The 17,546-nt window shown below is 56.7% G+C and overlaps 1 protein-coding gene across 1 annotated transcript in view; it reads right to left on the bottom strand.

Moving 5' to 3' along the window:
• The window catches only part of LOC132214583 (transcription elongation regulator 1-like protein), a 33,754-nt gene extending 16,564 nt beyond the window's left edge, over positions 1-17,190 (bottom strand). The window contains exons 1-5 of the mRNA XM_059661939.1: positions 17,108-17,190; positions 14,379-14,467; positions 9,622-9,776; positions 2,577-2,646; positions 234-366 (exon numbers count right to left, since the gene is read on the bottom strand). Of these exons, the coding sequence (XP_059517922.1) occupies positions 234-366; positions 2,577-2,646; positions 9,622-9,776; positions 14,379-14,467; positions 17,108-17,155 (495 nt within the window). The 5' untranslated portion in view covers positions 17,156-17,190. The remainder of the gene's footprint in view (positions 1-233; positions 367-2,576; positions 2,647-9,621; positions 9,777-14,378; positions 14,468-17,107) is intronic.
• Between the last annotated feature and the right edge of the window lie 356 nt (positions 17,191-17,546).

Genomic DNA, 17,546 nt, shown 5'->3' with positions numbered 1-17,546 from the left:
CAATGGAGACATCTTGGAAACGAAAAACTGTCAGATGAACCCAGAGCTGTGAAGACCCTGCCTGAGTCAGGAAGCCCAGGGGGGTCCCTCTGGGAAGGGTGGACCCTGAAAGCTGGCCGGGCGCCAGCAGGACTCTTAACACAGACAGGAGCTTCCTGGAAGTGGCCTCCGTGACTGGGGGCCAGCGGTGCGGTTCCTCGCTCCGAGAGCCGGCCCTGGGTCCGGGTGCTTACCCCCCTCTCCAGGAGCATGTCTCGGAAGTGGGTCACCCGCTCCTCCAGCGGCAGGAGGATCTGGGGCGGCGTCCCGGTGCCCTTGTCCTCTCTCTCCGCCTCCTCTGGGCCAGGGCTCACGAGGCCTTCGGTCCTTTGGGGCACAAGACACAGAGAGTTAAACGCACCCCATCGCAGCCTCCAAAGCCCTCGGAGGAGCTCTTTATCAACAAAGACTCTTATTCTCAGGAAATTCGTTTTAAATCCTGGTGCAGTCACCCCAGCGGAGGTGGAGGCATCGGCTCTCACCGTGCAAACTGCTTTGTTGCATTTCGGGCAGAAAGCTGAGACCGAAACCCCAACTGATGGGCAGCCGGCGAGGAGCTGGTGGAGGGGGCACCGGAGGGCCGGGCAGCCACGGCCCACGGGGAAGGAAGCCGTCTCACAAATCATCGGAGTTCACACCTGGCTCAGTTTTTTCCAGGAGAGGCCTTGGTTCTGTACAAACGCCTGGAGGACGGTGATGGGGAAACTGTTCTGTCACCCCTCAGGGTATGGCAGGTGTGGTCCTGAGTTCCAACCCAAAACGAGACTTCAGTGACAACAGGGAGACCGGGACCCCAGGGTTCAGGGGTTCAGTGGGTAAAGTCCCTCACACAGTCCCATCCGGACTTTCTTTTTGTTTTTTTTAGAGAGAGTAGAATGGAGGGGGAAAGACAGAGAGAGACACATCCATTGGTTGCCTCCCACATTTGCCCTACCAGGGCCAGGGATCGAGCCTGCAACCGAGGTACGTGCTCTTGACTGGGATCGACCCTGGGACCCTTCAATCGTGGGCCGACGCTCTGTGCACTGAGCCAAACCGGCTAGGGCACGTCCGGACTTTCTGACGTGCGTCTAGCACAGTGCTCGCCCCGGGTGACTTGCTCCCGGGACACTGGGCAGCGTCCGGGAACACCTGTGGTGGTCACACTGGGGAGGTGCTCCCAGCTCCCAGGAGTGGAGGTCAGGGGTGCTGCTAGCCCGGCGATGCTCAGGACAGCCCTCCTCGGGGACGGTGCGCCTATCTGGGGACTCTCAGGACGTCAGGCCGTCTGCACGACTGCAGACGGGACCGTTCAAGGTCATATGGTCACTTAGGGGCCAGGACCAGGCGGGTCCCCACCTCCCGACACCCTCCAAGCACGTGGCCTTCCTGCCCCTGTCTGTCCAGGGTATTGTGAGCATACATCCGACCAAGTGGGGGCGGGGGGCGGGGGGGAACCTGCTAAGCATATTCTGTGTCTCACAAGGGTTTTCACCCGCGAGGGTTGCAATAGGGATGAATCCTACTGATGCAAAATGTGCAAAGAAAAGAAATGATTGCTCAGCCCATCAAGAAATCTTATTTATACACCAACTATTTCGGGAGAACTTACAAGCTTTGCTTCATAGGTGATGGTGTGGAATTTTGAAAAAAGAAAATTACCAGTGGATTTGCAATTGTATAATCCGAAGAGTATAATTAGGATTTCTTCGTAATAGATTTCCATTGGTTAAAAATAGAAGTGTGGAAACCAGACTCGTATTGTTGTAACTTGAAATGAGACGAATAAGAGAGCCGGGAGCTCGGCGCCGATCTCACACTCAAGCTCATTCAGCAAAATGCGTGGTTCAGGAGCTCGGGGCGCTTTGCAGCCCGAGTGCTCGGTTCAATCAGAATTGGCCAAAGGCAAATGCAAACTTGCTAAATAGATTTTTAATATTCTCATGGCTGAACGACTTTGGTGCCATCAACTAAAGTAAATTCGGATACTTTCATAAAGCTCGCTCTGGCCATCATTGTCCCGAGGGAGAGGGCGGAGTCCCCCAGGCCACACTGTCTGGGTACCCGCTCCATCCTGACCGAGTGGGTGGGAAAGGTCTCTCCTGGGGAAAGGGTTTCACTGAGCCACCCTTCCCCGAGGGCGACAGGAAGCCACATGGAGTCAGCTCACGCAGGCGCCACCTCAAGCGTCTGCCGTCGCCTTTGACAAATGAAAACCCCGAGATGGAGGTGGAATTGCGTTGCCTCAAATCCCAAAGCCAGCGGGACAGAGCTTGAATGCCCACCTGGAACTGTCAGACCCCAAACCCACCCCCTACCCAGCGCAGGGCACCACCCAGCCCCTGGTCACCCCTGTCCACTCCTACAGGCTCCAGAGGCCAGAGCCACCGAGATGCCTGCCCACCACGTGTCGTCGCTGAGATGAGCCTCAGACCTCCCGCCTCTGTTCAGCGCTAAATCCCTGCTTTGCTCAGTCAACAGAGCCCAACAGTCCTTTTCTTTCTCCGCCACCTAATCCCCTGCCGAGGGAAGAGCCAGAGGAAGGACAGGACACCTACCGGTTCCTCTTGGTTTTCACGTTCGGGTCTTCCAGGCCGTCTTCGGAGCCCGACCCGTCACTGTGCTCGGCTGGAAGAAAGTGGGATTAGGACGGAGGAGCGTCAGCACTCTGCTTGGCAAACCACCAGGCGGCTTCCCTGCAGACTCATTGGGAAACCGGGCAAACAGATGTCCCTTCATGACCGACCTCCAACCCTGCGGCCAGCATTCTCTGGGAGCGCGTCCTTTCATGGCCGCCAAAGAGAAACCTCACTCCCTCAGTGCGGACAAGTGTCCCCGTCCTGCCACTGGGCAGCCAGGCCCTCCGAGTGGCCAGAGGACGGGAGATGAAGGTGGGTGTCCACCCCTCGCCCCTGCCCTTCCGTTCCACATCTGCCTGGCGTCCCTGTGCGTGAACCCCCAAAGCGGGCCCCTCCTCTCGTCCTCCGCGATGGATGATCAGATTTCTCCCACAGGCCACCTGCCCTTCAGTGGTGGCTCCTCGGCTACTTCAAAAAGCCAAACTGATTTTGAAGACAGTTCCCCTCCTCCCATCCCGAGAAGGTCGGCTCCGTCAATGTTTGATGAGCTTTGGGAATGAAAAAGTGAAACGGTGCCTGGATGTTTTATATTTGTCTCCAGAAGGAAGAGAGGAAAAATGAACATTATGACTCCCGTCCTGGCCGGCAGAGTGGTTTGCCAACGCTCCCCGGCATCGCCACGGCCTGGCGCCCTGGTCCTCATTCTCTACGTGAGTTTCCCCAGGAAGCCACCTCTCACCGCCGTGTCCCGGCGTGGCATGGGTGCCGGGGTCGCCTTACAGAGCCTGGCCAGGGCGGGCGCTGACCCGGAACTATGGGAACAAGTGGCCTGATTCTCTCATTGTGCAAAGAGGAGGCGTAGGCCAGGCCACCGGTGGGGTCGGAGGTGAGACAGGGTCTGTGGGAAGGTCAGGGTTCCTCCCGAAGAGCGGGGTGGGGGAGTTCTGGGGGGCAGGGTCCCCGTTTCCATTGACCCTGGTCTCGGATCGTGCTGAGCGTGGCCCCTGGCGCCCTGTGGCTGGAGACCGTGTACACTGTCCCTGGGCACACGCAGCTCGGGAAAGCACCCTTTAGTGTCACAGCTGTGTGCCCATGGGGACAGTGTATGTACGTTTGTCTTGAATTTAAAAGACTAAAACGTTTACAGAGCGAGTGCAGCCGGTGGCGGCTGGGACCCATCAGTGTGGAAGCCCCTGGCTGCTGTCCCCGGCTGCCCCTGCCGCAGGCACAGGGCCCAGGCTCCCAGAGCTCGTGTTAATCACAGCCTCAGAGCAACATGCTGTTGTGGAGTCAGACCCACAGGGTGCAGGTCCCAGCCCCCACTTCACAGCAGAGTAACCTTGGCCAAGTGATTACCCTCCTCTCTCTCATTCCCTCTCCTATAAAGTGGGGATCACGACGGTGGGTTGCAGAATAAGGCCCCCAAAGACGTGCACGCCCTAACCCTCGGAGCCTGGGGATGGATTAGTTATGAGGCCGAGGGAGATGAAGGTGGCCAAACAGCGGCCCTTGAGACGAGAGGCAACCCTGGATCCTCCAGGCAGGCCCCCGGGCATCGCGAGGACCCTAAGTGGGAGCGGGACTCCGAGGAGTGGGCCAGAGCGCTGCGAAGGTGCCGCCCTGCAGCCACGGGACCTGGGAGAGATGGGAGCATGTTCCTCTGGGAGCCGCCAGGAAGAACACAGCTCCACCCTGGTCACGGAGGCCTCTGCTGGGCTCCGACCTCCAGGGCTGTGAGATAACACATCTGCGTTGTTTTAAGCTGCTCGGTTTGGGAGCCACAGAGGCTCACACAGAGGCACCCACCGCGAGGAGCTGCGTGGAGCCATCCGTGTACCCCGCTGTCCCTTCCGTGTTCCCTCTACCTCGGCAGGCCTCACCGGGGTCTCCTGTCCTCCTCAGCCACTGGGAGGCACCAGCAGGGACAGAAGAGCAGGAGCTGCAGTGCTCATCGCCCGTCTCATCCTCCCCTCCTCCTGCCCACTCACAGGATGAGCCCCTGTGCTGTCACTGTCCCCAGTCTGCCCCCCAGGCTGCACCAACCCCTCCCGGAGGAAGGGCCTGGATTTCCCATTTGCACGGGGCAGGCAAAGCGGCCGAGGCCACAAGGCAGGGGTGTGGGGGCTGGGCTGCAGGAGGGTTCTGCCATCACCTGGAGCAGGTGACTGTGGCTGCAGGTAAGTACAGGGGCAGCTTCTCCACAGGTTGGAGGAAAGCTGACCCTGGGAAAACAAAAGTGAGTGCACTGGTCCCCAACTGACGGTGGTCCTGCTTAGGATTTGTCAACTTTGGTGAGCAAAAGTGACACACATTCAGCGGAAACCGCACTTCACATTCCGAATTTTGATCTCTCCTGGGCTAGTGATATGCCGTGGGGCGGGATACTCTCTCATGATGCCGGGTGGCGGGGTGATGAGGGTGACCCCCTGATGCTCAGCATGGCCAGTGTGTTCTCGGTGTTGTGTTTTGAGTTATCACATCCCGTCATGCCTACAAAACACCCACCCGTGTCCCCTGCTTCTGGGGAGAAAAAGAGGAGGCAATGGCTCGAGATGGAACGCAAGAGAATCGCCCACCTAGCGGGATGCTCTGAGCACCGTTAAGGTGGGCGAGGCTGAGCTAGGGCCTTCGGCAGGTTCAAGGCATGAGATGCACCTGTGGCTTATGATCGTTTGGACTTACGGTGGGTTATGGGGACGGAACCCCGTCATAGGCCGAGGAGCATCTGCCCCCTCTATGCTGAAAAGCTCGTAATAGCCGAGCACCCCGCAACGTGTCAGGGATGCGTGTGAGGGCTGGCACTTTCCATTTCACTTTTGTTCCCGAGCATTTATTCTCAGCTAACAGCACGGCTGCTAGGGCCATAAAAAATCTGGATGCTCTGCAAGATAATTAGAAAATAATTCAGGCCTTCGCCTTAATCTCTCAGCCCTGCCAGCACAGAGAAAAAGGGGCCCTTTCCTGACCTACTGAGTGATGGGCGGCTCAGTACTGCGGGCAGCTCTGCCTGCTGCCCCCCCGAGCTGCCATACACTCTCAGCTCCCACTTCAGTGCCTGCCGTTCCCAGGAAACACCAAGGTGTGTGCACGCATGCGTACATGCATGTGCACACATGCGCATGCACATGTGTGCATATGCGCGCGTATGTGCGCACATACGTGCATGCACACGCACGTGGATACATGTGCGTGCACACAGACCTCTAAACCTAATAGCAGCTAAATGTGGCAGTTGTTTTATAGAATTCATTTATTTTGCTTCCTCTTGAAAAATAGTGGCTATCAACTGGAATGCTTGATTGTTCCATCTCAGACTAGAAACAGGCATTACTACATTCAAATCCATAATAGTTAACAAAGTCTCCACCAATCACTACCGCTCCTGGAGCTGCTTCTTATCCTCATTAGGGTCAAATGGTTTAATGAGTCCTAGTGGATGACCAGCCAGGAAAAAATGCCACGGCTGGCGGCTGAAGGTCACAGCTCTGCCGGGAAATCCCTACTTATCCTCCAGAGCACCTCCTGTCCGAAACCTGCCGCAGGCAAAACCATGTGGGTCTCCGGAAATTAGAAGCTGTGCATTCAAATAGCAGGCAGTTCTACCCGGCAACAGGAAGTTGAGAATTGAGGTCACCGGCATAGCTTTAAGATTCGGGTTTTAAAAATTACTGGTTTTAGAACATCGCTTTGAAAAGAGAAAGCAAGGTTAAAACTTTCGTAACGACATGTAACTGTACCATCACACATCTATCTAGGTAGAGGAGTTAGGGCCACCGGAATAAGTGGATGGAAGACAAAAACACCTGAATATATTGAAGCTAAATTCACTGGTTGCTCCTGGTTGTGTCTGTGGGGTCTGAGGCTCCATTCTCCCCCCTTTTCAATATACAATGAGACGCGTGGTCTAGAGTGAAATGGAGCACTGACCTATGACCCCGTAATTCAGGTCCCTGTCATGAAGCTCGTTAAACAAGGAGGCTCAATGTGAGGGCGCCCCCACAAAGAAACAGAAATCTCAGCCAGGGCCTGCCTGGTGGTTATGGAATCGATCAAAACACGAAGACCAAGCACTCCCAAGGAGCCACTGGGCTTTGAACCACAGCCAGCCAATAACTTCCCTTCTTCGCGTCTGCCCCTGGGCCACATGAGTCCTTCCCTGTGGGAGGGGCGCTCCAAACCACTTCCGGTTCGGTGCTCCCTGATTAGAATCATTTTTGCTCAAATAAACTGTGGAAGTGTGTAACGTGCCTCAGTTTATCTTTTACCACCGTCCCTCCCCCTCCTGCGGTCCTCCAGAGCGTTGAACTGGCAGGTGCCTCAGGAGGGAGTCTGTGAATGTGGTTCAGTTTCAGTTGGCCCTCGCCTGGTTTGTTCCAAATGAGAGAAACGGGAGAGCAACTATGCGTGGACTGCTAATGAGCTAGCTGCCTTCTCGTGGCGACCAAGGTTGGGGAAAATAACTAAATAAGTAAAAACAGCACCCAATTATCTACAAGAATGCAGGCTGAACCAGGAGCCAGGAGCCTGCCTGCGTGATCCGCCTTCCACCAAGCAAATAGAACCATCGCCACGACGCACCTATGGTTTCTCACAGGCTGCGTGGTCTCCTGACATTCCCCAGCGTGCCGAGTTCTCGATCCCAGGGGATGGACCTCAAGAGGTGGCTTTCTATCAGGGGCTCTTGCTCCAGCCCTCGTTCAGCATGTTAAATATCCCTCTTAAAAACGGATGCCATGCCCTGGCTGGTTTGGCTCTGTGGATAGAGCGTCAGCCTGTGGACTGAAGGGTCCCGGGTCCAATTCCAGTCAAGGGCACATGCCTGGGTTGCAGGCTCAATCCCCAGGCCGGGGGGGGGGGGGGGGGCGTGCAGGAGGTAGCCAATCAATGATTCTCTCTCATCATTGTTGTTTCTCTCTCTCTCCCTCTCCCTTCTTCTCTGAAACCAATAAACTATATATATATATTTTTTTTAAAAAAATATGGATGCCAGCCCAGACGGTGTGGCTCAGTGGTTGAGCATCAACCTATGAACCAGGAGATCACGGTTCAATTCCCGGTCAGGGCACATGACCTGATTTGGGGCTCGATCCCCAGGAGGGAGCATGCAGGAGGCAGCCAATCAATGATTCTCTCTCATCATTGATCTTTCTATCTCTCTTCCTCTCATCACTGATCTATCTATCCCTCTCCCTTTCTTTCTGAAATCAATAAAAATGTACATTTTTAAAATGGATGCCTGCTTATCAAAGGAGAAAACCATCCCAGACCCAATTTCTATTGTGCCTGCCATCAGCTGAGGGGGAGCAGAGTTCGTCACCCCAACGCATGCCTCTTTAGGACATGGAATATTTTAACCTGGTTATTTTTTTTTTAAATATATTTTATTGATTTTTTACAGAGAGGAAGGGAGAGAGATAGAGAGTTAGAAACATCGATGAGAGAGAAACATCGATCAGCTGCCTCCTGCACATCCCCTTCTGGGGATGTGCCCGCAACCCAGGTACATGCCCTTGACCGGAATCGAACCTGGGACCCCTCAGTCCGCAAGCCGACGCTCTATCCACTGAGCCAAACCGGTTTCGGCAAACCTGGTTATTTTTAAGGAACAGAAGATGCAGAAAGAACTCCTGACCTTCCCCCTAATATTTACACCGAGGCCCTGTCCAGGGAGGCAGCTACATCACAGTAACCACAGTCACTAAGAACTAAGGGTCATAGACAGAGGAACCCGGCGAGGCCCTGTGGTTACTGAGGGCCCAGCAAACACTCAGTTACCAAACACTGGCTTTCCCAGGCCCAGGTGATGGCCCTCCTGCCCTTTGAAGTCTCAAACCACAACCATCCCCCTTCCTCTCCAGCTACGAATGGCGTATAAACCTCCTCGGCCTGCTTGTCCTTGCGCCCCTCATTCTTATGGGTCCCCATACGTACATCCACAAGAAATTTGGGACATTCTCTCCTGTTCATCTGTCTCATGCTAATTTGATTGTTAGCCCAGCCAGAGCTTAGAAAGGCGGGAGGAAAATTATTGTCTCTTCTCCCGCATGGCTAAGACTTTACAGATTCGGTTCAAGAGGCACCCAGAACACGCCTCTCTTTCCAGCATGCGCGGGCTCCAGCTCTCTGGAGAACGTCCTTATGATATTAACAGAAACGAACATATTAAACTTGTCATCTCTCCATCCTGAGAGACAAACACCGGCTTCCCAGGAGCAGTGGCTTCTACTCAGAGCTGTGAAAATGTCAAGGAAGCTTGTAGAACCCCCTCTTCTGAAGTCCAGGCAGATGCCTCTGGGTTTGACTAAAAGAGGGGGCCGCTGTCATCTGTTAGCCCTAGATCAGTAGAGATAAAAATGTCACTGCAAACCCGACAAACACCCACAAAATAAAACCAAACCCCTCTTTCAAGGGGTCAAGCGCCTGTGTGTCAGGTCAGCCCAGGGCTGACCTCAAGTGCCCCCCACAATGTGGCCCACGAACTGAGGGGGGGGGCTCGCCCAACACAGAGCTAATAAAAATGTGGGCGGTCTAATCGGAAAGACCCGACCGAGGACACGCAATGTTCTCGGGCTCTGGGACAGCTGGCCCGCTGCCCGGCACCGTCCCCTCGCCAAGCACATGGCTCCACGGGGTTCCAGGAGCCTCCAAGGAAACAACAGGTGGTTTCGCGCCCCCGGGGGAGGAAACGCGTTATCTGTGTACACCTGGTCTCTCCAGTGGGGTCCACGAGCCATTGAGAAAATGACACGCTGGCTAACGATGAGGCGGGAGGGACACGTGGAGCGGCCGCGGGAGGAAAGGCCTTCCTTCTCTGAGTTAAAGACTGACACGGAAAGAAAGCCGGAGCCGACCCTCCTGGAGGATCGATGTTTCGGCAGAAAGCGCCGTAAGAACGTAATTACTAAATTCTGAAGCTTCCTTAAAAGTCAATGTCCCCCACAACCAGGGAGAGCACACGTCCCGCCCGCTCCCCGGGAACGCTCCGCCTGGACACGCACGGGGCCCGCGTGCGGCCCGCGCTCACCGGCCGCGGCCTCCAGCTTGCGCTTGTGCGGCGGGTCCTCGAGGATCCGGTTGAGGTCCCCGCGGTGCTCCAGGTCCACGGGCTTCTCCCACACGGATAGCTGCATCGTGGGGTTGAAGAAGAAAACCCGGTCGTCGCCCGTCCAGACCACACACCTGTTCCGATGGAAAAACCCACCTGAGTTAGACATTCACGGAGGACACGGTGGGTCGGTGGGTCCCACCCCACGTGCTCCCAGGGGTCTGGTTTCCAAAGAAAAGAGACCACCTCACCTCCGGCCAGAGCACGTCCAGGGAGCCTGGCTGTCCCACAGGCCTCCACGGAGGCCACCAGCCCGACCTCCAGGGTCCTCCCTGCCGCCTGCCCTCCCCCTGAGGAACTGGAGGTGCTAAGACACCAGGAAGCATGGCTTCCAGAAAGCCCCTCCGCCCCCCCCAACCGTGAGGCCCCGGCATTCCTTACCAGGGGGATACACGCATTTTCCCACTGAGCTCCTGGGGGATTTTCCCCGTTGGTGCCAGTCAACTTAGGAAAAGTCCATTTCACTAAGAAAGGGGCTCGCGTGTTCAGTGGTCAGAGATCGGCCCACACACCAAGGGATCTCAGGTTCACTTTCCGGTCAAGGACACGAACCTGCGTTGTGTGTGTGCTCCCTGCCCCCTAGTCAGGGTGCATACGGGGGGCAACCAGCCGATGCGTCTCTCACATGGATGTTTCTCTCCCCCTTTCTCCCTCCCTCCACTCTCTCTGAAAAGCAGTGGGAGGAAAAAATGTCCTCTGATGAGGATTAAGAAAAAGATAATAAAAAGTTTTTTTAAAAGGAAGAAGCGTTACAGTTGGGGATTTATCTGGCCCCACTCTCTCCGGATCCTAGACTGTCTCTTGTACGTTTGCTGCATCAGGGATGCACCACCTCTGAGCCCAGAGACGCTGGGTCCAGAGACGCTCCCTGGACACCCTGGCTGGGGGGGACTCCAAAGGGGGGGATTCCCGACCTTCCACCACCGAGCTTCTAAGCAAGGGAAACACGCAGTGAATCAGGGGTTACTAGGGGATTGTTCCCCGGGGAGCGGAGTGACAGTTAGCTCGGTACATTTCTATCCGGGCACAGAGAGCCCGGCTCCGGGCCAGCGGGATGCGGTGCGACGGGGCCAGATGGCTGGTGGCGGGCATGACAGCAGCAGCTTCCCTTGAAGACACAGACCATCGACTCGTCACAGCTGGTTCCCACTAGACCGAGCCGCTGTACCATGGGACGTTAATTTTATGTATCGTTTTAAGTAATACGTGCATGTTCCCCTCCCTTAATCACAGCGTAATTCCTGGATGGTGGCCAGACTCCCTCTTCCCTGTTCCCACCCCCAGAGGCTCTGGGCCCTGCACCAAGTTTAAGTCCAGTACAGAGCACCCACACGTAGCAGCCCTAACACGTAAAATCCAGATGTCGCCATCGAACACAGAGCTGCTGCTTCGTGGGGAGCAGGATTCGCACGGTCACCTTCAGGTAGCAAAGCCCAGCATGCGCAGGCTCCACGGGGTGGGGGACATGTCGGCTTCTCTCCCAGCTCCGACCTCAGCCCCGGAGGGAGAGGCGACATGCCTGGTCCCTGCCCACCCGCACAAAGACACGCTGGGTCCCTCTCACCCTCCGTGTTTCGCCCTGTGCATCCCGTCCCAGGAGAAGTGTCCTTCCCAGGCCAGAGCCTGGTGTTCACGGGGTCACATCCCAGGGCTGAGTCTCGGAATTGAGAGGCAGTGTCCGTATGCCCTTTGCTGTCTTTTCTCTTCTCCTCATTCTACCCCCTACCCCTTTGTCTCAGGGAGGGGCTGACCTGGCAGCCTGGTTGAACAGTCCTGGCTGATCCCCAGGGCAGGTGGGTGAGGGGGCCATGGGATCTGCAGACACAAAGATTTAGGGAGGGGAGAGTAGAACCTCCATCCCACCTTCCTTCCTGTGATGTCCTGGTTTATAATGAAACTAGAGGCCCAGTGCACAAAATTCATGCACGGGTAGGTTCCCTAGCAGCTGCCAGCTGCCGGCCAGGGGTGGGGGTGGGGCTCCCTTCCTCCAGCTGCCTGCCACCGTTGCCGCCCCCTGGTCAAATTCCTGGTCAAACTCCTGTTTGAACACCTGGTTGAGGAGACAATTTGCATATTAGGCTTTTATTATATTATAGGATGGATGTACTTGATCTTTGCCATTTCTGGCACAGAGCTCCCCAGACCCTCGGGAAGAGAGCAGGCATGGCGAAGGTGAAATGGTGTGTGGTTATTCTCACCACAGGCGGCGTGGGACGGTGCCTGAGGATGGGCTGGGTGGCGACCGGGGAACCACCCCTGTGACGAGAGGGTTGGAACCACAGACCTCTGGGCAGGGGAGAGGATGGAGATCGGGTCCCATCACCCCTGGCCGATGATGTCATCCATCACACCCGTGTAATGAACCTGCCATAGATGCCCAAAAGACAGGGTTCAGAGAGCGTCTGGGTTGGGGAGCATACGGGTTTGGGGGAGTGGCACTCTCGGGGAGCCCGGGAGCTCTGTGCCCCTTCCCAGACCTCGCCCTGCACCCCTCTCCATCTGCTGGTCCTGAGTTACATCCTTTCATAATGAACTATGAGTAAACCGTCTCTGAGTTCGTGAAACATATGTCCCCATATGTTCATATCTAAATAACGAACAAATTAATTCCAGCAAATTAATCAAAACCAAGGAGGGGGCTGTTGGATCCACCGCCAATGGGTCAGAAGCCCAGGTGACAACCTGGACTTGTCTCCAGGGAGACAGTGTCCGACCGGGTTAAACTGGCCACCCAGCCGGCGTGGAAGAACCGCTCCGCGTGTAAACCTGCTCATCCCGTGTCGGGAGTGACGTGTTGCAGGGGAGTCTCGAGCGCGGAGGAGACACGCAGGGGTGTCTTTCTCCCCTCCCCAGCCCGTCCTCCAACCCCACCATCCCCAGCTCCAGCGCCCGCCCCCCGACAGCGTTTCCTTAGTGGAGCACAGCCGAGGCCCAGAGGTTCTGCTGGCCACTCTGGAACAGGGCGAGGCGGGCACAGTGAGGGGTGCCAGGCAGCTCTGAGCCTGGAAGCGCAGCCTCCGTGTGCTCACCGCTCAGCTCCAGGGTGGGCAGCTCACATCTCTCCCAAAGGCTGGCCAGGCTGGTGCCACATGAGCATCCAGGACAGCTGAGAGCAATGCCTGGGCACCTTTCAACTTGCTGTTTTCCTGCGGGGGGACCTCCTCCAGCCCCTCCTTCTGCGGGGAGGTGTGCCACACTGAGGGGCAGATGGAGACATGGGTGGCAGCCTGACCCAATGCCGCCCAGACAGTCCTCACGTCCCCACCCGCAAGGCAGCGCAGCTGATGGCAGAGATTCAACCAGACCTGGGCCACGTGTCTGCGCGCCCGACCACCATCACTTCAACTCCGCTGCCTCTTGCAAGACTGTATCTACCCATCTCTGTGGCTGCACAGAAACATATGTCCCGTATTTAAATAACGAGCAGCAGGAAAACGCCAGGGCCCGCAGCTGCTGGCGGCTCCGCTCTGTTGAGAGGAGACGTGAAACCCTCAGGCGGCGTGGGCTCAACACCAGAACGACGGCCGGGACCCAGCCTGTCCCCACAGCGCAGCTTTCCGGGGCTCCATCTGACAGTGGCGAGGGCTTCCAGAAGAGTCCGCCCTCCGAGAGATTCAAAGTGCACCTCCTTCGCCGTGGCATCCATCAGAGCCCGGCCAATCTCGGGGGGATCCCCACTGCAGGCTTCCCTGCCCACCTGCCCACACAGGTGCAGCCCATGGCTGTCTCTGGGTTCGAGCGAGCTGCCTGGAGACTAACAAGAATAAGCCAAGAGCAGGACCGGAAGGTCACAGCCCACAGGGTTCCCCGGGACACGCCCCGCCGACGGTGCAGACGGCACCTAGCATCTGCCGTGGCTGTGATGTCCGCTCTCTCAGTGCACCACCCCCCCCTACCCCCCCACACACACACACACAGCCCCCACAACCTCATCCTGCTCTCTAAGCTCCGGTTCTAAAACTGCTTTTTCCTGGAATAACCTTTTCATTCTGCCTCCAAATCACTCCATGCTGAAAGGGCATTTAAGAACCCAATGCTGCTCACTCCCAAAGGTATTTGCAGTGTGACTCCTTGGAGGAGTCCTCACCTTTTTCTGTGTGTTTAGCAATTTTACTTTCACTGGTGTCGTTATGAACAGCCACCCGCTACTCTTCCTGGGCACAGGGAACCCTCTGGAGCTGGAGGCACGCATGCGCCTTTTCTGCAGACGCCGGGCTCGCTGACGCACACGCACCGGCATTCTTATTTTAATACATGTTCGCAGATGCCCTGCTGCGGCACCGCATCATGTAAACGCCGCTTTCCCCCCTGCAGGATGTGACCGCGTGCAGAGCTGTACCTGCCATGAGCTGCCAATTAACGTTTAAGCCCCGTCTCACCTGAGGAGCACGCATCCCTCTCTGGTGACAAGGCAAGGCTCTAGTCAGCCGTGGGCAAACTACGGCCCGGCGGGCCGGATCCAGCCCGTTTGAAATGAATAAAACTATTGAAAAAAAAGACCGTACCCTTTTATGTAATGATGTTTACTTTGAATTTATATTAGTTCACACAAACACTCCATCCATGCTTTTGTTCTGGCCCTCCGGTCCAGTTTAAGAAACCATTGTGGCCCTCGAGTCAAAAAGTTTGCCCGCCCCTGCTCTAGCTCCTTGCTCTCGGGGTATAGGGCCTCTTACCAGGGGGAGCCGGGCACCGGAGTGGAGGCCACGGGTCTGCTGCCTTTGGCCGCGCTGTCCTCTCCTGTCACGAGGATCGGTGGAGGCTCCTTTCAGCAGAAAGAGAAGGAAAGCGCCTTTTATGCTTTTATTTAAACCCTTGTCTTCAATGACAGGCAACCAAGTAAAGAATAACAAGTCTCCTGCAGACAGCCCTGCCTACAGTGCCCGTGAGATAATGACCTGCTCTGAACAGCACAGCCAGAGGGACCAGGCAATTAGGCTGAGAAGATGGAATTCGCGGCACAGCAGAGCGTGGGGAGTAACTCAGACACAGGCACCCTAATTATCCCGAAGGAGCCACACCGTCTGCTTTCACAGGCACGAGACGGGCAGAGCAGCCAGAGGTGGCTCCCGGGTGCCGTAAGTTCTTGGCGGCAGACAAGCCCGCCGGATTCATCTCCGGAAACAGGGTGACCCAGCGGCTGGAGTCACTGTGGCACCAAAACACTACAGTCGGGGGCAGAGAAACCGAAAGCTGCCAGAGACCCTGGTGCAGCTGGGGCTGGCCCGTCCCTTCCCTTGACAGCAGGAGGGAGCGATGAGCCACGACCTTGCAGAGGCTGGTTGCGCCCTTGACCGTCCCCTCCCGGAGCTCCCAGCTGGGGCCAGAGTTCAAGAGGCAGTGCAATGTGCAGGTGGTTTGTACACAGCTGGGCTTGAAAAGCACCGTGTTTCTGTGTCTCTATGTATAAAATAAAGAAGAGGCTGTGAACACCTAGAAGAAAATGGAGATTTATTTTCCCTAAACTTAAAAAGAAAAAGAAGCCAGCCGGCGTGGCTTAGTGGATGAGCGTCGACCTAGGAACCAGGAGGTCACGGTGAGAGTCCTGGTCAGGGCACAGGCCCGGTCGAGGGCTGGACCCCCAGTGGGGGGCGTGCAGGAGAAGCAACTAATGATTCTCTCTCATCATTGATGTTTCTCTCCCTCTCCCTTCCTCTCTGAAACCAATAAAAATATATTTTTAAAAAGGGAAAGGAAACCCCACGTGTCTCTAAGGTGAGCTAAATCTCCAACACATACACCAACCGTGCTCTGTCCAACGTGGACGACAGAGGGAGGCTGCGGCCCGTGGACACCGTCCACCCGTGAGCTGAGGGCCGAGAGGGCTCATGTCATCGGGACCAAATGGCCGAGAGGAGGGACGAGCAGCCCTGGGGTGGAAACGTTCACCCGGGAGCGTCCCCGCGTGGTCTCCGGACGGGCACGCTGGCCGGGGCGTCTGCTAACGGACAGACGAGTCAACCCAGGAAGGAGGGGTCATCCATTCACACGCGCGCCTCGGTGTTGTCCTGGGTCTCCCCATGCCCCTCCGTTCTTTGCAACAAGTAACTACCCGACGGAAATGACTTGTAAGTATATGGTTGCCCCTCGGTTTGTAAGCTTCAGAGTGATCTCTCTTGGAACTTCGGGGTAGAAGAAACTGCCTTTGCTTCCTGTGATCGAACGAGGCCGAGAAGAATAATTCACAGGACAGGGAATATTCTGAAAGGGTTGCGTTGAAAAATACATTAAGACCGGAGTTTATATTACTAATCCAATTAGAAAAACGAGGGGAAAGTTTCATTATGGGGCTAATTGAACAGGCGCAACCCAGTGAGGGGCTGCGGAGTAGGAGACGATCCTGCTAATGACTCGGGGAAGGACGGTGGGCCGTGATTTGTGAGGGGCGGACCCTTAAATTCGGCGGCGCTGGGACTGGGAGCCGCTAATTGCCGAGGCCCTCGCTCGTCCCGAGGCCCGCGCAGGTGATAGCTTCCTGTTGGTGATAAAAAATGGCTAATCAAGGCGTAACGCTCCCCTTCCACGCTGAGGTAATAAAAGTGAATTAGACACGCAGAGCAAAGTGATAAAGAAAGTAGTTAGGGCCCTAGAAAGACTGATTAATAAATGTCACCCTGGTACAGCTCGGCTCTCTCAGAGCGAAACCCTCCACCGAGGAACAAAACGTTCATTTGCACTAACATCCGGGATCCGTCCACACCAGTTGCTGGGCACTGAGGTGGGCAGGAGGCCGTGGACACCGCGGTGGTGCCTGGACTGCCGCGCGGGCAGGAAAACCGGGGAACGGGGCCGTCACGGGCCCGAGGCAGAGACCGCCGAGCAAACCGAGTGAGAGGGAGTGTGAACGAAGCACCGGGCGGACCAGGGGCCTCAGCCCATCTGACAGAGCCGGACAAAATAAGCCCCAGCTGTGACTCCAATGCAGCCGCCACAGCGGGTCTCTGGGGTTCTTCACGTGACAGCAACGTGCCCCGTGCGTCCATGGTTGGTCCTTAAAATGCCCTTGGCAATTGGGCACAGAGAAGGTCTAAGACCAGAACGTGTTAAAAAACAAATGCGTGTTGGGTTTTCTTGAAAAGTCACTGCCAAGCACCGACACGCCTTGCCCGAGGGGTGCCTGCTGCCGCAGCCTGGCCGCTCCGCGTGCACAAGCTTCCCGTGAAATGTGGGGACAAGGACACGGGAGCGAGGGTCACACCCAGCGAGCTCCGCTCTCCCCAGCCTCTCCCACGCCGTATCCTTCCCGGGGCGTCCGCTGCAATTTCTGGGTGTGACCGTCCTGCACAGGGACTGGCCAAGCATCCGTGCGCATCCTCACGTGGGAAAGCGGTGGGAAGGGTGTGCGGCCCAGACCGCCCCGCCCCCACCCCCCGCCCCCGCCAGGATTTCACGTCCCGAGACCGACCTTGTGTCCTTCGTCCCTGGCCGGGCTCTTCCTCTCCGCGCGCAGCATCAGGGCAGGAGGGCGGGGCGTGCGGACCCGGTCCCTGCTTTTCTCTGCTGGACCAAAATAGTCGTCATTAGCATCCCCTTGGTCACGTCCGTTTGGAGAAAACTAAACGAGGGCAACATGTGGCCTGGACGGTGGTCTCGTGGCAAGTCCCTCCAATGAGGCCCAGCTCCTCTGGTGACCCCATCTGTGCCTGCTCGCAGCCCCACCCCCAACGCTGTCGGCCACACCTCACGACCAGGCCACGTGGGCTACGGGTGGAGGGGACACGGGCTCCCTGACAAGGACAGGAGGCTGATGGGGACCAGGTTTCTTAGGCTTCCACGGCTCATGGCCACCAATCCTGTCTGCTCATCGCTAACGTGGCCGCTGGCTTCGCCATGGACCAGACAAC

This window comes from Myotis daubentonii, chromosome 13 (assembly GCF_963259705.1).
Source record: "Myotis daubentonii chromosome 13, mMyoDau2.1, whole genome shotgun sequence".
NCBI classification, from domain to species: domain Eukaryota; kingdom Metazoa; phylum Chordata; class Mammalia; order Chiroptera; family Vespertilionidae; genus Myotis; species Myotis daubentonii.
The sequence above is the reverse complement of the archived record's forward strand: the minus strand, read 5'-3'. Positions and strand labels throughout refer to the sequence as shown.